The sequence below is a fragment of the Dama dama genome, chromosome 22 (genome assembly GCF_033118175.1).
Source record: "Dama dama isolate Ldn47 chromosome 22, ASM3311817v1, whole genome shotgun sequence".
NCBI lineage: Eukaryota > Metazoa > Chordata > Mammalia > Artiodactyla > Cervidae > Dama > Dama dama.
The window spans coordinates 12,703,342-12,719,361 of NC_083702.1; the positions used below are offsets into that span (position 1 = coordinate 12,703,342).

General features: G+C 57.6%; 2 protein-coding genes across 4 annotated transcripts in view; one reads left to right on the forward strand and one right to left on the reverse strand.

Annotated features, from left to right (window-relative positions):
- The window catches only part of NINJ2 (ninjurin 2), a 74,486-nt gene extending 66,746 nt beyond the window's left edge, over positions 1-7,740 (forward strand). The window contains exons 2-4 of the mRNA XM_061124052.1: positions 6,067-6,298; positions 6,778-6,953; positions 7,376-7,740. Coding sequence (XP_060980035.1) covers positions 6,067-6,298; positions 6,778-6,935 — 390 coding nt within the window. The 3' untranslated portion in view covers positions 6,936-6,953; positions 7,376-7,740. The remainder of the gene's footprint in view (positions 1-6,066; positions 6,299-6,777; positions 6,954-7,375) is intronic.
- Positions 7,741-9,843: 2,103 nt separating this feature from the next.
- The window catches only part of B4GALNT3 (beta-1,4-N-acetyl-galactosaminyltransferase 3), a 97,212-nt gene continuing 91,035 nt past the window's right edge, over positions 9,844-16,020 (reverse strand). For all 3 annotated transcript variants that reach the window (XM_061124678.1, XM_061124677.1, XM_061124679.1), the window contains exons 15-20: positions 14,712-15,031; positions 13,850-14,003; positions 13,568-13,640; positions 13,065-13,218; positions 12,344-12,470; positions 9,844-10,762 (exon numbers count right to left, since the gene is read on the reverse strand). In XM_061124678.1, the coding sequence (XP_060980661.1) occupies positions 10,654-10,762; positions 12,344-12,470; positions 13,065-13,218; positions 13,568-13,640; positions 13,850-14,003; positions 14,712-15,031 (937 nt within the window). In that variant the 3' untranslated portion in view covers positions 9,844-10,653. The remainder of the gene's footprint in view (positions 10,763-12,343; positions 12,471-13,064; positions 13,219-13,567; positions 13,641-13,849; positions 14,004-14,711; positions 15,032-16,020) is intronic.

The window sequence follows — 16,020 nt, forward strand, 5'->3', positions numbered from 1 at the left end:
GCAGGCCTCGGGGCTCTAGGCCTGTGCGGGCTTTGGCCTGAAGGCCAGTGGCAGCGGCCAGCCTGAGTCATTGGTTCCCGGAGGCCAGGAAAAAGGGCTGCCCCTGGGCCAGGGGCTTCAGTTTGATATTCACTGTCCAAGCACCATGCCCCTCACCCAGCAGTTCTTGGGTCTGCAACACCCCCTTCAGAAATCCCTCCTTTTTTTTGCCTTTTCTGGAAAAATTCCTTGAAGTAAATCCTTCATATAAAAAAGATCAATGCTGTCATCATTTATTGTGCATTTAATGTGGGCAAGCCACTGAGCCGGGCACCCAGGAACATGGAAGATGTATTTCCCCAAGGAAAGCAAGCACTGGAGGGGCCTCCTGGAGAAGAGGGTCTAAGAAGGGAGGGCTGACCTGCGGGTGGGGTTGGGGCGTGGGCACCAGGGAGAAAAGCCTTCAGTCCTGGAGGGAGCAGAGCTGGAGGAAGGGTGGGGTGTGTTCAGGCTCCGTGAGTCATGTGGTGTGGCCCAGGAGGGAGGGTGAGTCTCGGCCCCTCCCGGGAGGGAGGGCTGGAGAGGGAGATGGGAGCCAGTCAGGCAGGGGGTGGGGGTGGGGAAGTCGGGTCTGCACAGCAGGGAACCCAGGGTAGGTGGGCTTGTCTGAGAACCTCCTGCCCTGAAAGAGGCTCCCCAGGGTGAAGAGAAAGGTTTCCGATGGGATGGGCATGTGTGAGTGTTAAGTGTTCTGACTCTTGGCAACCCTAGCGACCTCATGGACTGGAGCCCGCCAGGCTCCTCTCTCCATGGGCTTTGGCAGCGATACTGGAGTGGGTTACCATGCCCTCCTCCAGGGGATCTTCCCCATCCAGGGATCGAACCCACGTCTCTTACATCTCCTGCATTGGCAGGTGGGTTCTTTACCCCTAGTGCCACCTGGGAAGCCCCCCTTGGGTGCGGAACCATTACAAAGAAGGGTGTGAGGGGCTGCTGAGATGACAAAAGGGAATCTTGAAGTGTGGGCGGGGCCTGGCCAAGATGCCTCTCCGCCCACAGGTGGGAGTGTGGGCCTGTGTGGGAGGGACTTCCCTCTCTCTCATCTCCTTGCTCTAAGGCTTGTCTTCAAAGCACATTCACCCAGGTTATCTCATTGATCTTTTGGATAGCCCTCTGAGCTAACCAGGGCCTATTTTTCCCATTTTACACATGGAGAAGCTGGGGCCTGGGTGAGACAGAATTATAAGTTCTGCTTTATATTAATTATTGGCCTCCTGGGGTCCATACTTCTTTTTCTGAAAATAATGTATTTACTTTTGGTTGTGCTGGGTCTCCAGTTACATTGAGCAGGGGGCTACTCTTTGTTGCGGTGAGCAGACTTTTCATTGCGGTGGCTTCTCTTTTTATGGAGCACAGGCTCTAAGCACACAGGCTTCAAGAGTTGTGGTCCACGGGCTTCAGTTGCTCCAAAGCAGATGGAATCTTCCAGATTTGGGATGGAACCCATGTCCCCTGGGTTGGCAGGCAGATTCTTATCCACTGTACCACCAGGGAAGTCTTGCATACTGTGTTTTAATTTTGCTGTTGTTGTTTTATGACAGCTCAAACACTCAGAGGGATCAAAACCCAAAACATCCAGATGAAAGTTTTGTCAACCCTATTCTCCCAGCTGCCCGGGTCACCTCTTAGCAGTGTGAACTCTAGCCTTTTGATTATGGGTGTTGGGCCCTTTCTGCAGGGGCTCAGGACACAGCCGTGCTGTGACCAGGGGAGCCCAAGGCAAGTGTCGCCCCTGGAGGGGTATTATACCTCCCCTGAGTAAGTGTACATTCGGTCTTCTTTCATCTGAAGCCACATGAGTCTATCTTTAGATCCTAAACTCCTTGGAGGCTGGGAGTCTGTCTTTTGGGAGGCTGAAGTGTAGGAGTTACAATTACAGGCTCTGGCAAATAGAGAACTGGCATAAAACCTGTGTTGCCAAACCTTGAACAAGTTACCTAGACTCTCGGAGACCCTCCGTTTCTTTCAACTACAATAATCACAGGTTCAATCCCTGGGTAGGGAAGATACCCTGGAGAAGGAAATGGCAACCCACTCCAGTATTCTTGTCTGGAGAATCCCATGGACAAAGGAGCCTGGCAGGCTACCGTCCATGGGGTCGCAGAGTCAGACACGACTGAGCGACTGACAGACCAACCAACCTAAGGGTGCCCTGACCAACTGCACTGGACTGTGTGAGGACTGGGTAAGATGACTCATGTCCTGTGTTTAGCTGAGTCAGGCACAAGGTCCGTAATCTGTAAGAGGAAGCTGTTGTCATCCCCAGTTCCGGGGCCTACTGTGCAAGCCCACAGTAGGACAGACTTTTCACACTTAACCCTGACAGAGGCTGAGGGCTCACAGGTGATAGGGTCTACATGGGGGCTCATTGTTAAAATGGCTCATTATGTTGACCTTGCAAACAAAGAATAAATCACAGTGATCCTTGAGACTGACCAAACTGCCCAAATGGCAGACTGTTATCTCGCTGGCGCCTATCTTCTCAAAGCTTCGAGACCACCAGATTCCAGACCTCCGGCTACATGACCATCCCTTCGGAGAATTTTTCATTGGCGGGGTATAAGAAGGACTCTGTCAGAAAGGGAGGACGCTGGTTCTCCTTAAGAGTCAGTCACTCTCTCTTTTCCCTCTAATAATTTTCCCTTTTCTTGCCTGACTGCCCGGATTGCTTTTTTCTGCACTCACCTTACAGCACCTCATTAAAGGTGAGCTGGCATAGTAGGTCGCCCCAATCCACACACCTGAAGGAATCACTCTTCCTGGTCTAGGATCCGCCTTTCCCTTTTTTGAAACCAGCCTGGCTCTTTGCCATTTCCTGCCAGGTGGCTTTTCTGGGTAGTCAGGCATCTTGAGGCCAACAGCCCACGGCTCCTCTGGGCCTGTTGTGTCTGATGCCCTGTGTTATAGCTGATCCACAGGGAAACTGCCATGTGGCTCCTCTCAGGGTCGACTGACTCAATGGAGGGTCGTCCCTGCCCTGGAGCTGCCTAGGGTGAGTGACTCAGGGCCTCTGACCCTGACCTGGTGCTCAGCCACCTGACCTCTGCCTCTTGGAGGGTAAATCCCCGGCCCCTGAGACTCCACTCAGAGAAGGGACTTCCCCGCACCTAGACCGCCCTGGCTTGGCAGGGACACAAGAAATCATCTATCCTGTACACTGTGCATTATTATTTTATCAAGGCTTTATGGACAGTTCAGTTCAGTCATTCAGTTGTGTCTGACTCTTTGCAACCCCATGGACTGTAGCCTGCCAGGCTCCTCTGTCCATGGGATTCTCTAGGCAAGAATACAGGAGTAGATTGCCATTTCCTTCTCCAGGGGATCTTCACAACCCAGGACTCGAACCCAGGTATCCTGCATTGCAGGCAAATTGTTTACCAACGGAGCTACGAGAGAAGCCCACCCAGGTGCTGGGTCAATAAACAACTGCAAAACTGTGTTTACTTTTCTGCTCAAAAAGGCTTCCTTTCCTATCCAAACCAAGTTTCCTCAAGAAAACAAAAACACAGGCCAGCAAGGATTAAGGGATAAATAACCGTCTGGAGGAACAATGGAGCAGTCCACGGTTTCAAGGGTTGGAACCCACACCAGCCTGGGGAGCTGGACTTGGCGAGCGGGCTGGGGACAGGGCAGTCTGAAACGGACCGAGGGCAGGGCGAGAAAGACTGCGCGCCCGGCTGTGCCCGCCGGCGGCGGCGGCGGCGGCGTGGGACGCCCGCGACCCGGAGCGGGGTCTAACCAGTCCCGCTCTCCACACCCACGTGCCCTTGCCGCCGAGAACGCCCGGCCCCCACTTCGTGTCCGCAGAACCGGCCTGGGTGCTCAGACGGCGCGGTGGGCAGGCTGGGGGCCGCGCATCTCTAAGGAGGACCCCGGGGTCTGGGGGGCCTGTCTGGAGGAACAGTGCGGGCGCGAGGGCGGAGATGAGGGGGGCTGAGACAGACGCTGAGGGGCCGGGTTCCCTGTGATACAGACCTCAGATGGGAAAAGCGAGACTCGGAGAACTCTTTCCGTCTCACTCAGACGCCTCCCGAATGGCATTTGCCGCCCCCACCCCCGGTTGTGGGTGTGGAAACTGAGGCCCAAAGTGTGAGGTCCAGAGCCGGGGCGGGGGGCGCGCAGAGCGCCTAGGCCCCGGCCCCCGCTCAGAGAAGCCAGACAAATACAGGGGCCACGGGCGGCCTGCGCCCACCGCGCCGCATCCTCAGACTCCTAGGCGCAGGAGGGGCAAGGAGGGGCCAGGCCGGGCGGGGAGGGCGCGGGCGCGGGCAGAGGAACTGAAGTGACTCAGGCCGGTGCGCGCAGGCCGGGCCTTTGTTCCCGCGACGCCCGGCCTTAAAGGACCAGCGCCCGGGGCAGGCGCGCCCCCTGCGGCCGTCCCCGCCCACCGGCCGCTGGGCGGGGCGGGGCGGGGCGGGGGAGGGGGGAAGGGGTCGCTCCTGGGCTCCCGGCTGTCAACAAAAGGGGGGCATCCATCAGGATTCGGGGGTTCATCCAATCGGATCCTCAGGCCATAGGGAGGGCCCCCTCTGGTCATTTCAGCCATCCCTCTGCCTCAGGGCAAGGCTGCATCTAAACCGTCCAGAGGAATTTAAGAAAACCCTTCCCCCGCTTTGGGGGATTCCCCAGCGGTTCAGAGGGTAAAGCATCTGCCCGCAATGCGGGAGACCCGGGTCCAGTCCCTGGGTCGGGAAGATCCCCTGGAGAAGGAAATGGCAACCCACCCCAGTACTCTTTTACTCCTGGAAAATCCCACGGGTGGAGAAGCCTGGTACATGGGGTCACAAAGAGTTGGACATGACTGTCACGGGGACCCCTTTCTAGGCAGCGCCTCCCTGGGTCTCTCAGCCTTCTGTCCTCTAACCACAGTCCCTACCCTGCAGGGTGACCGGCCCACCCAAGTCAGCATTGGGTCATTTCTACCCCTGTTTCACACCTTTGGTGGGTTTTAGGTCAGCCGAGGCAGACCTGTGAACCGGCTCCCATCCTAGCCTCCGTGGGTCCAGGTACCACACCAACCCTGCCTTGTCAGTGGATTCCTCGGGGAGAAACACCAACCTGTACCCTCCCCCCGCCCCCCCCAGCGCCCCCACCCCTGCTGCTCAAACTGCTCCTTCGTACCCGAGCGCCACCACGTGGACACGGGGCAACGGTGCCCTGCGGGACCAGAACCTTTCAACGTGTCTCCCCCGCTCTGGGCTCTCATTAGGCGATGCATCCATCCCCAGCGCCATCCTACATTAATCGCCTCAAAACGCACTCCAGTTCTTTTGAGTGACTTCAGGTTGCCTGCAGCATTCAGTTTGCCCCCTGACCCCACAGCCCTGCTTGTGACCCTCTCTTTCAGAGTAAGTGGCTTCCTGAGAATAAAACTTCATCTTAATATTTCAAAAGCAAATCAGATGTAAATTTCGCATCAATAAATTCTAGCTAAAAAGTAATAACAAACAAATGAAGAGCTTTTGACAGGCCTGCATTGCTGTGTGCATACATGCGTGCTCACAGACCTGTGTATATGATGGGCCAGGTATGACAACTGGGGTGTGTGCCCGAGCAGGGCTGCGGCTCCAGGGGTCCCCACGAGGTCGAGTTGGAGCAGGACCCACGAGCGCGCAGCTCCCATTCCATCTGTGGCACTCTGCACCCCGCCTTGGGTCCCACATCGTTCTGGGAGGAGAGATGCCTTTTCCTTTCCCACCCAGCCTCAGAACTCCTCGTCCTGTCTTCTGTGACCCTCTCCTCTCAGGGAAAAACTGAGGTGGCGAAAGTGGTAAAGAACCCACCTGCCAATGCAGAAGACTCAGGTTCAATTCCTGAGTTGAGAAGATCCCCTAGAGGAGGGATTAGCAACTCCACTCCAGTATTCTTGTCTGGAGAATCCCATGGACAGAGGATCCAGGGGGGCTTAAGTCCATGGGGTCACAAAGAGTCAGACACAACTGAAGCGACTTAGCACACCCCTTCCCAGCCTCTCAACCACTTCCCTTCCGGAGCCTTCCCGGTAAGCCTGTATTTTGTCCTCAACAGCCTGGGAGCCCCAGCCCAGGGAGGAGCCGACCCATCAACCTGAACCGTTATGCCACCAAGAAGAGCCTGGCGGAGAGCTTGCTGGACATGGCACTCTTCATGTCCAACACTGCACACCTGAAAGTGGTGCTAGATCAGGGTCCGTCCTCCCATCACTACTCCGCCCTCGTCACCCTCCTTAGCATCTCTCTGCTCCTGCAGGCGGTCATCGGAATCCTCCTCGTGGTCATGGGTGAGGAGCCCGGGTCTGGAGCTGGCCTCGGGGGGTGGGTGGGAAGAAAAGTCCCGAATGCCTCCCTGCCACAGTCATACACTCACCTGCTGTCAGCCCTTCAAGTGCCCAAGTAACAATGACACAGTGCGGGCAGGCACCCTGACCTACCTCCTGGCATCCCATCTAGTAGCCAGTACAATGCCTGGTAAATGACTGCTCAAACTCGTAGCAGCATTCCTTAGAGCATGCATTCCCCACTCTGAGAAGACCCCTGTAAGTTTCCAAAGTCGGCTCTATTGAGTACTGACCCCACATGGGTGTGGGTGGCGTGGACACCCCACATGGCCAGTGAGGGAGAAGACATTTCAACACACTGGCCACCCACCAACTCCTGATCTCTGAGGGGCTGTGGTGGGGGAAGCTCCAGGCTGTCCCCACCTGGACAGGCTGTCCCCCCAACCCCCAGGCCCTCATTTGCTTCTCCCTCTTCTCCACAGCTGGACTGAACCTCAACAAGGTAGAAAGGCAGTGGCGACTCAACCAGCTCAACAATGCGGCCACCGCCTTGATCTTTATCACTGTCATCATCAACATCCTCATCACGGCCTTCGGGGCACAAAACACTGGGCTCCTGCCTGCCGGGACCCCTCTCTGAACATGGCCTGGAGCCCAGGTGAGGGAAGATGGGAGGTGCCCAGGTGGCCCTTCTCACCTCTGCGGGTTTGGGCTGAGAGAGATGCTTGCTAGGCAGAAGGGGAAGAGTGTAGACCTGGGGCAGGGATGAGGTCCTGGAGCGGAGCTTGGGCTGGGACTCACCAAAGTCCTCTGTGCTCTGTCCTCCTAGGCTGAGCCTCTCTGCAGCCCGGGAGGGTGGAGGCTGCGGTTAGTGGGGGAAGAGGGAGACTCGGGTGTTCTTGACAGAGTCAACAGGACCACAGGGAGCCGGCCGGCAGCACAGAGCCGCAGGCCCTGCTTCAGGTTCGCATCCGAACCCGCAGCTGCACCCTGGGAAGGCGCCAGGGGGATTGTATGACACTTGGGCCTGAGGTGCTGGTCTGGCCTGGCCTTCTCTTCATTTCTTTGCTTCCCCTACAGGTGCTGGGCCTGGAACTGCTTCCTTCTCTCCACCTTGGTCTGCCAGGCTGAAGGGCACAGCATACAGCTTCAGGGAGAGCTCCTAGACTTGGAGGGCAGTGTAGACATCCCTGCTTACTACCCTCGGCACCGGAACAAAGACGGGCTCTTCTCCGGGCTTAAGTGGAGTCATCTCGGCCTGGAGTCCTGAGCTCCAGTACCACCCACCTGTCTCCTGGGCCTTGGCGTGCCTACGGAAGGCTGTGTCTGCCCAGCTTAAGGACTCTGCTTCTGACCCCACCCTGTTCCTTCCCTCTGCTCCAGCCTGTTTTCTCTTTTCTGTAGGATGCAATGATTTCTCCCCATAAAGCTTTCTGCAGATCCACCGTGAGTCAATATTTGTGTCTTCGATTGTGAAGGTTCAAGCACCCAGGAGGGCGGCTGGCTGTCTCCATCTGTGTCTTGGAAATGGCTCAAAGGAGCAACCCCAAGCCTGGAGGGGGAAAAGGCTTTTAAGTCACTCCCTATCCTCTGGGTTCTGCTCTGAGTCAGGTTTCCCTGCCTGGGATAATTACCATCTGCTGCATTAGCAGCAGACCAGTCTGCTCTGGATGCTTTTTGAGAACCTCCAATTGGCTGCTCCTGGGCTTCGATGGTGGCTCCGACAGTAAAGAATCTGCCTGCAATGCAGGGGACCAGGGTTCTATCCCTGGGTCAGGAAGATCCCCTGGAGAAGGGCATGGGAACCCACTCCAGGATTCTTACCTGGAGAATCCCATGGACAGAGGAGCCTGGCGGGCTACAGTCCATGGGGCCACAAAGGGTTGGACATAATTGAGTGACTAACAACAAATTGGCCGCCCCAGCTTTCACAGCAGCACCCTGTCTTGGGCATGTACTTAAGGAAAGAAACTAATTTCAATCTCTGCCTAGATCAGATATGACCAGGATGGTACCTTTGTACTGTAATGCATCAACAGGGCACGCCCAGCTCAAACACAGATACTTTTCGATTGTCTGCTCTCTTAGAATAAGCCACACCTCAGCTCCTCATCCAACCTTCCTGTGTCCACCAGCATTTCTCAACTGAAAGCTCCAACCCGCATGAATCTATTGCACAAAAAATGCTCCTCAGACAGGAACATCGTGGTCCCGTTCCCGAGTAAACCACAGTGCAGGGAAGGCTGCCCCCTCCAACACACAGACAGACAGGTGATAAAGGGTAATATGGAGCGTCCTTGGCATGTCCACCAGAGGCCTCAGAACTTAGGGATGGCCACGTGAGCCTGGGCCCTCTGCCCAGCCTCTCCCACCCCGATGGGCAACAGGAAGACACAAGGGCATTTTGTTTTCTGAGAAGATGCTGTATTTAACGCTTTCCCTCCCCGCACCCTACACATTTCCCTACCGAGTAGGGGCCATGCCAAGCCCCCTCCATTAAGGCAGATGGTGTGGAGGTAATAAACACAGAATGCAAGGCACTGGCTGGGGCAGAGAGGGTGACAGGCCGGGGAGGGGAGGCTGGGCAGACACCTGTCCTCAGGAGGAGTGAAGCAGGAGGGCCTTCTGGGTGGACTCAGGCCTTGCTGGGCAACGCCCAGGGATAAAAGTAGCCCCAGAAAGAAACCTGGCCGCCCAGGCAGCCGCAGCTCTCACCTACTCCCTACAGCCCTTCTCCGAAGGCACGGCGTGTGAGCCAGGACCATAAAAGGCCATAGCCTGAGGGCAGATGGAGCATCCACAAGCCACAATCTATTAACCAAAAAAATCCATGTCCTTCCTGATTTCTTAGGAGGGAGGCAGGGGTTCTCATCAACCTCCAGAAGGTTCCCACGGGGCTCCATTCTCCCGGAGGCCAAGTTCATGCTCTGGGTGAGCGCGGGGCCCACCGGACGGACTCTGCAGTTCCACACTCTGAGACCTGGACTCCTTCACGACACCGAGCCTGGGCCCAGCGGGCTGGCCTCCCGGGCCCCGCCGCACCCGCTCTGGGCCCTTCCTCACAGATGCTGGGCTTTGCGAGGCCGCATCCAGCACACCGGTGGTGAGTCAGAGCAGTGCAGAAGGCAGCAGCAGTAGAAACATCCCCAGCCTAGAGGCGCCTGGGATCATTAGTGCAAGAGAAATGTGCGATGTGATCTAGGTGACAGAAAAGGCGCCCCAGGCCACAGAGGCCGAGGGCTGTGCTCCCTGAAACGGCTTCACTTTTCAGTCCTGCTCCGGCTCTGTGGACAGAACGACACCCTCGCCTGACCTCCCCAGACCTCCCCCCCACCCCGGGGCCCGTTCCCCAGTTCAGAGGCTCTTTCTCCTCTTCCTCCCTGCAGGCGGCAGGAAGAGCTGAGCTGTGAGGACTCGGGCTTCCCGCTTCCCTTCTCATCCCTCCCCCTGGACCTCACACCTCCCCTCGTCCTCTCCCCGCTCTGCTTCATGTGGTCCCCAAGGCCCAGCTCACAGGTGGCTGGGACAGAAGGGGGCTTCTCGTCCCTGCCATTCCCCCCCCCACCCTCCCTCACCTGTGATGCATGTGGGAGCCATGCCCTGCACAGGGGAGCCAGGAGCCCACCACCCCCTGTTGGTTCCCTGGCCCCAAACCCCTGAGGCACTGGGAGGAGTTGGTCCCCTCTGTGCTTCCAGCCAGCCTGGAGTCAGTGCAGCTGGAGGGTGAGGTTAATGCCCTGATCCGCGGCCAGCTGTCGGTTGGCTACCTGGGAGAGTGTGTGTGTCCTGGAGGCATGGATCTGCAGGGGAGCTGGGAACAGCTCCACGTGGGGCCAGCTCCCCAGGGCCGAGGGACGCACCTGTGGGTCTGAGGTATGCAGGGGAGGCGGGGTGCCCTTCCTAAATGCACAACTCCACCCCCCCTCACAGTCTATGCTGGGTCTGGACATGTGTGGTTTTGGTGTTCTGTTAAAAAAAAAAAAAGTAAAACCCCAATAAAATTCGCCCAATAGAAGAGCTTCCAGTCCATGGTCACTGCCCCCCCAAGGAGCCCCAGGTGGGCCCTGGAAGGCGCCTCCTGGTCAGTGTGGTCTGCCCAGGTTGGGCTCGCCTCCCTCAACCTGGTCCCGCTGCCCTTCCTGAGAACTCTGCCACCTCTGTCTCGTCTCCTGGCCCCGGAGGCCCAGAGGCGGAGGGCAGCCGCCGGGGCAAGGGGGACCGACTCGGAGGCTGCTCGGGCCCACCACGGCCCCTGCTCCCCTCCCTTCCCGCTCCGGCAGCGAGTGGGCACTGGCCGGGCCACCGCGGTCCAGGTGCCCGAAGCCATCGGTCCAGCGGGCGCCCCACCCCTGCCGAGGTTATGGCGTCTTCATCTGGCGGCGGTTCCACATGCCCCGCTTGGAATGGAAGTGATGGAAGAAATTTCGGAGGGAGAGACGCTCCACTTCCAGGCCGGCTTGGAGGATCCTGGGTGGGAGGGGGGTGGGATGAGCCACAGAAGCACTGAGGGAAGTGGGGGGAGGGCCAGCCCCCCTTCCACGGCCACACCAGGCCCTGGCCACTTCCCATGAGGCAGGTGTGGGACAAAGAGAGCCGTTTGGCCTGGGCCGTGTCTCAGAGCCTCTCCCTAGAAAGGGTAAATGGATACAGTGGTGGATGCGGTGAGGACCAGTGAAGAAGGACGCAAGTACTCAGCTCACCTGGAGATTGGCCAGCAGGGGTCCCTCCACCCTGTCTGATGGAGGGAGGAGGAGTCCAGAAGCAGACCTTGTCCCAGCTCCCCCACCTCCCCCTTTCCACCCGCATAGTCGCATAGTCTATTGGGAGGCCTGTGTTCCCAGCGGGTGGAAGTAACAGGAATTTGGAGCAGTTTCTCACTCCCTGGGCCTCAGAGGAGGCAGAACTGTGGAGGTCTGCCTTCCCCCAGGGGTGGAGGTAACACCAGGCTTCTCTCCGCTTTGGGATCTGACCGTGGAGCTTTATGGGAGCTGTATTATCTAACATAAGCTCCCTCACCCACCCTCGTTTGCACCTTAAATTCTCTTAGTATTGTCACCTTCCTGCCTGCCTGACTGCCCTCTGGGGGAAAATCAAACAGATCCAATTTTCAAGTTTTCAGATCGGGTTTTCAAGACAGTCAGAGCTGAGAGATTTGGGGCAAGTCGTTAATTTCTCCTGGAGGCTCAGTTTTCTCATCTGGGAACCGGAGATGACCACACATCCCTTCCAGGGTCTGGGGAGTGGAGGGTGTCCACTAAGAAGGGAGTGGAGGATGTCCATCACCTGCCCAGGCAGGTGCCCAGTGACTAGGCGGTGAGGAGGTGCCCAGTCTTCCAGGGAGAACAGTGTCTCTTCCTCATCAGGGTCCCCTCCCCCTGGAGCCCCTGACCTTGCCCCATCTACCTCCTCTGGATGCAGCGTCAGCAATTACATCCTTTCTCTCTTGGAGTCTCCTCCTCTCTCTCCTTCACCCTCACTCCTAAAGCTCAAATCTCCAGGTGTCATCCACTTTCCCCCTCCTCCCCTTGGCAGCAAATTTCTTGAGGAATTTTGAGGAGGAATCTCAAACTAAGCCTCCAGTTCCTCACCACCCACACACTCTGAAATGCCCTCTCCCTGTGTCCTGCTAGCCTGTGCTCTTCCCCAAAGCTCCCTTCTCTCGGGGTTCCAGGGACCCAGAGCCTCCTGGATACTCGATGCTTTTAACGGTCCACACTGGCTCTTATGGTGACCCTGTGCTGACTCTCTCATCAACCCCCCAAAACCCTGGCCTCCTCCCCAGCCGTGTTCTCCCAGGTGGGCAGGGAGGTACCCAGGGGACAACATTACCATTCACACCCTCACAGCTCAGAGTCTGTGCCCTTCCCTAACAGTCTGCCAAGCACCCTCCACGCCCGCCCTGCCACACAGGCAGAGGCAGGATACCCTCCAATAGCTCAGACTCAGCAGGGAAAGGAATCCAGTCCAGTGGGGCCAAGGGGGCTGGGCCTGGGGGGCTCTAGCCCCGCCCCTGCCCCAGGCTCCTCCCCCAGGCCCCTCCCCAGTCACCTGTCCAGCAGCTCCCAGTCCTCTCCGCCCCAGCGGTCTCGGAACTCCTTGGTGTTCATGCCGCCGATCCTGTCCAGGTCTGACTTGTAGATGCCTAGCAGCCCGAATCCGTTCACCTCCCAGTAGCCTGCAGACAGACAAGCCCCGGGGGAACTGAACCGGGGCCAGGAGGTGGACCGAGGGGGCTCCGGGGTCGCACCCCTAGAGTATCTTCTGGGAGGCAGAAGATTCTCATCGGAATGAGCCCTTTTCCTGTTTGTAGGGAAAGCCCTCTGAGCTAAGTTTCCAGGTCCAGGGAAGGCAGCAGTCCCCCAGGGAGGGACCAAGCGCTGGTGACAGGCCCCAGGAGGCTCCGACAACAGCCGCCCCCAAGGGTGCAGCCATGCCCGGCTCCCTCTCCAGGCAGGAAACCTCCCATCCCTTCATCCTCCGCAGGCACACATTTTGGCACATAGAAAGTGCTTGGTAAATGTCTGATGAACAAATGAAGGGGAAGATACGGCAGGAACTGTTCAGCCTCGCTGTTGCCGCTGCCATCAGCTCAGCCCTGGGGCACTTCGTGGTCTGCCCAGGTGAGCAGGGCAGCCAGGTGAGCGGAGACGGGGAAGGGGAAGGGATGGACAGCGGGTGCTGCCGCCGTAGACAGGACTATCTCCAGCTCCGGGTTAAGCACCAAGGCACAGAGGTCTTTCCTACCCTCCCGAGCCCAGGGCAGGCTCACCCTCAGGCCACTGGGGGGTGGCCCCGCAGTGCAGCCTCATGACCATGGGGGCGAAGGCCATCTTGCCCTCCACGCAGTGCTTCCGGATGGTGTCGATGATGCCAGCTGGGAAGTGGATGTGGAGGTCGCAGAGGAAGATGATGCTGTGCGGGTCCTGAGGACAGATGGGGGCATCAGCAGTCCCCCTAGACCAGGGTGAGGAGCTCAGGACACTCTAGGACCATCCTCAGGCTCTCTCCCATTTCAGTGACTGACAAGCTTGCATGAAATAAAGTGCTGGACGGATTTCCACAGCCCTGGGCATTGGGGCACAGTTCTTGTGATCACAGAGGGAAACCTGACTGTCTTCGTGGATGCTGGGGACTCTGGACAAGTGCTCCCATCCTGGCCCTGGCCCTGCAGAGTAGCAGAGAGGACCATGTGTCTTGTGCCTTTCTCCCGGAGGAGCTGAGGATCTCTTCACCAGCCTTCATTGTCTCCCAGGCCCCTCTCAGGCCGCTTACCTTCACCAGGTCCACACCAGCCTGGAGTCCAGCCGAGCGTTCAAAATTCCCACTTAGCTTCTTGTACTGGTAGCTGCGGGGAGAGCAAAAGAGAGGTTGAGCCTCAGGACCCAGCTGTGATGGTCCCAGGAGGAAGCTGGCGGGCAGCATAGAGGTGATGCAGGCTCCTGGGATGGGACTCTGGGTGGGTGAATCCTCTGGGAAAAGCTAGACTGGGAATCAGGGCACTGATGGGACCAGGAAGAGGTTGCTGAGGCTGCACCCCACCGGGAACACCCTCACCTCCGCAGTTTGGACTGTTTCAGGGCCATCTCGACATCCATGTCCTCACTGCTATAGTCGGTGATGATGATATTGAAGTGTGGGTCACTGGTGACCCGGGACAGGGTCTCCATGTCTCTGATAAATTGCTGCACCCAGCGCGCCTGGTTCTTCACTGCCCAGAGGGGTAGGCAGGGCGGGTGGGGAGAAAGAAGCAGAGTAATGCAAAGGAGTGCCCTCCACTCCTGGTCCTGCGTGCTCAGGAGTCCCACTGGACCTTTGCTTAGGGCAATGTGCCTATGAGAAGGGCCAGCAGGGCAATGGGGGTCGGAGGGCAGCGGGAGAGCTCCAAGTACAGGGGCCTCTCCACCCCCTCCCTGCACAGCCTCCCAGGCAGGGCCCCCGCAGAAGGCCTGGAGCTGGGGCTTGTCATCTGCTCTCATAGTAACCCTCCTGGGCCCTGACAGTCCAACCCACCAGCTGTCCATCCCACGATCACCCTGCACTTCCTGTCTGACCCCCTCCAACCCGTTCTACTCCTGTGACCGGCTCCCCTCCCCCTCTCTTTGTGAAAACCAGCCAGCCCGCTCCCCAAGCCCCTCCCGGTCTCACTGCCCCAGGCCAGCAGCCCCGGCCCATTGTTCACGCCCAACCCTGCATGCAGGTTCTACAGGAAGAGCTGCCGGTCAGCCATCCTTCTCAGCTCCCCGCCCTGATGGCCCAGGTCACCTGAGACCAGTTACTTTTCTCCCGTGAGCCCCAGTTTCCCAAAGTAGCCTTTCCCCCAGGTTCTGTGAGATCACGTCGGGGAGCAGAGACCAGGTGCTCGCAATCTCACAAGGCCTTTGCTCGGCCGAAGGTGCCTAGGCAGTGGGAGGCTCACCCGGCACAATGAAGTGGACCACGACACGGTGGTTCCAGGAGAAGCCCTGGGGCCAGCACAGCTTGGGCTCCGGGGCCCGGGCACCCGGGACGTGCCCCTGGAAGTCATGTGGGCTCCACACCAGGCCCTGCAGGTTCCGGGCCTCAGCCTCCTTCCCGCCTGCGGCATCAGCGCCCTGCCAACCGCGCGTGGACACGAACTCGGAGATCCGCACCAGGCGCTGGCCTTGATCCAGCAGCTCAAGCTCCAGGAGGTAGCGGCCCCCGCGGAGGTGGTCCTGCCGCTTCTCCACATTCACAATGCGCTGAAGCTGGTACCTCCTGGAAGGAAGGGTGGGGGGCTTCTGTCACTCCACCCTGTGCGTCAGGAGACCCTGGGCTTTGCCCAGCTTCACGGCTGGTTAACACACACACGATGTTTACCCGCCCCAGTGAGCACTGCCATCATCTTTAGAAAAAGGATCCATAGAGATGGATGAGCTAGTCTCTTAGAGGTCTAAGACCCTTAGTATTCAGCACGTAAGGTGGAGCCGTGAGTCATAGTGAAGAGATTCCTTCAGAAACTGACCCTCATTACTATGCAGCTCTGTTCAGTCAATAGTGCGAAAGACACAAGGGGGACTTCTCTAGTGGTCCAGTGGTTAAGAATCCGCCTGCCCATGTGGGACACGGGTTCGATCCCTAGTCCTGGAAAATCTCACATACCGCAGAGCAGCTAAGCTCATGCACCACAACTCTTGAGCCTGCATGCCACTGCTAGAGAGTAGCCCCTGCTCACTGCAACTAGAGAAAGTCTGCGTGCAGCAACGAAGACCCAGAACAGCTAAAAAACAAATAAATTAAAAAAAATTTTTAATATATATGGCTAATAAAAGAATAATTTTAAAAGAAAAGACACAGCAGACGATTGGAAATGCTGACTGGTTGACCCGACATCACCAGTCACTCAGTTCAGTTCAGTTCAGTCGTGCAGTCGCGTCCGACTCTTTGCAACCCCATGAACCGGAGCACGCCAGGCCTCCCTGTCCATCACCAACTCCCAGAGTTTACTCAAACTCATGCCCATTGAGTCGGTGATGCCATCCAGCCATCTCATCCTCTGTTGTCCCCTTCTCCTCCTGCCCCCAATCCCTCCCAGCATCAGGGTCTTTTCCAATGAGTCAACTCTTCGCATCAGGTGGCTAAAGTATTGGAGTTTCACTAGGGAAATGCAAATCAAAACCACAGTGCAATACCACTTCACATCCACTAGCGTGGCTATTTTTTAAAAAAAGGAAAATTAGAATTGATGAGAGTATGGAGAAACTGGA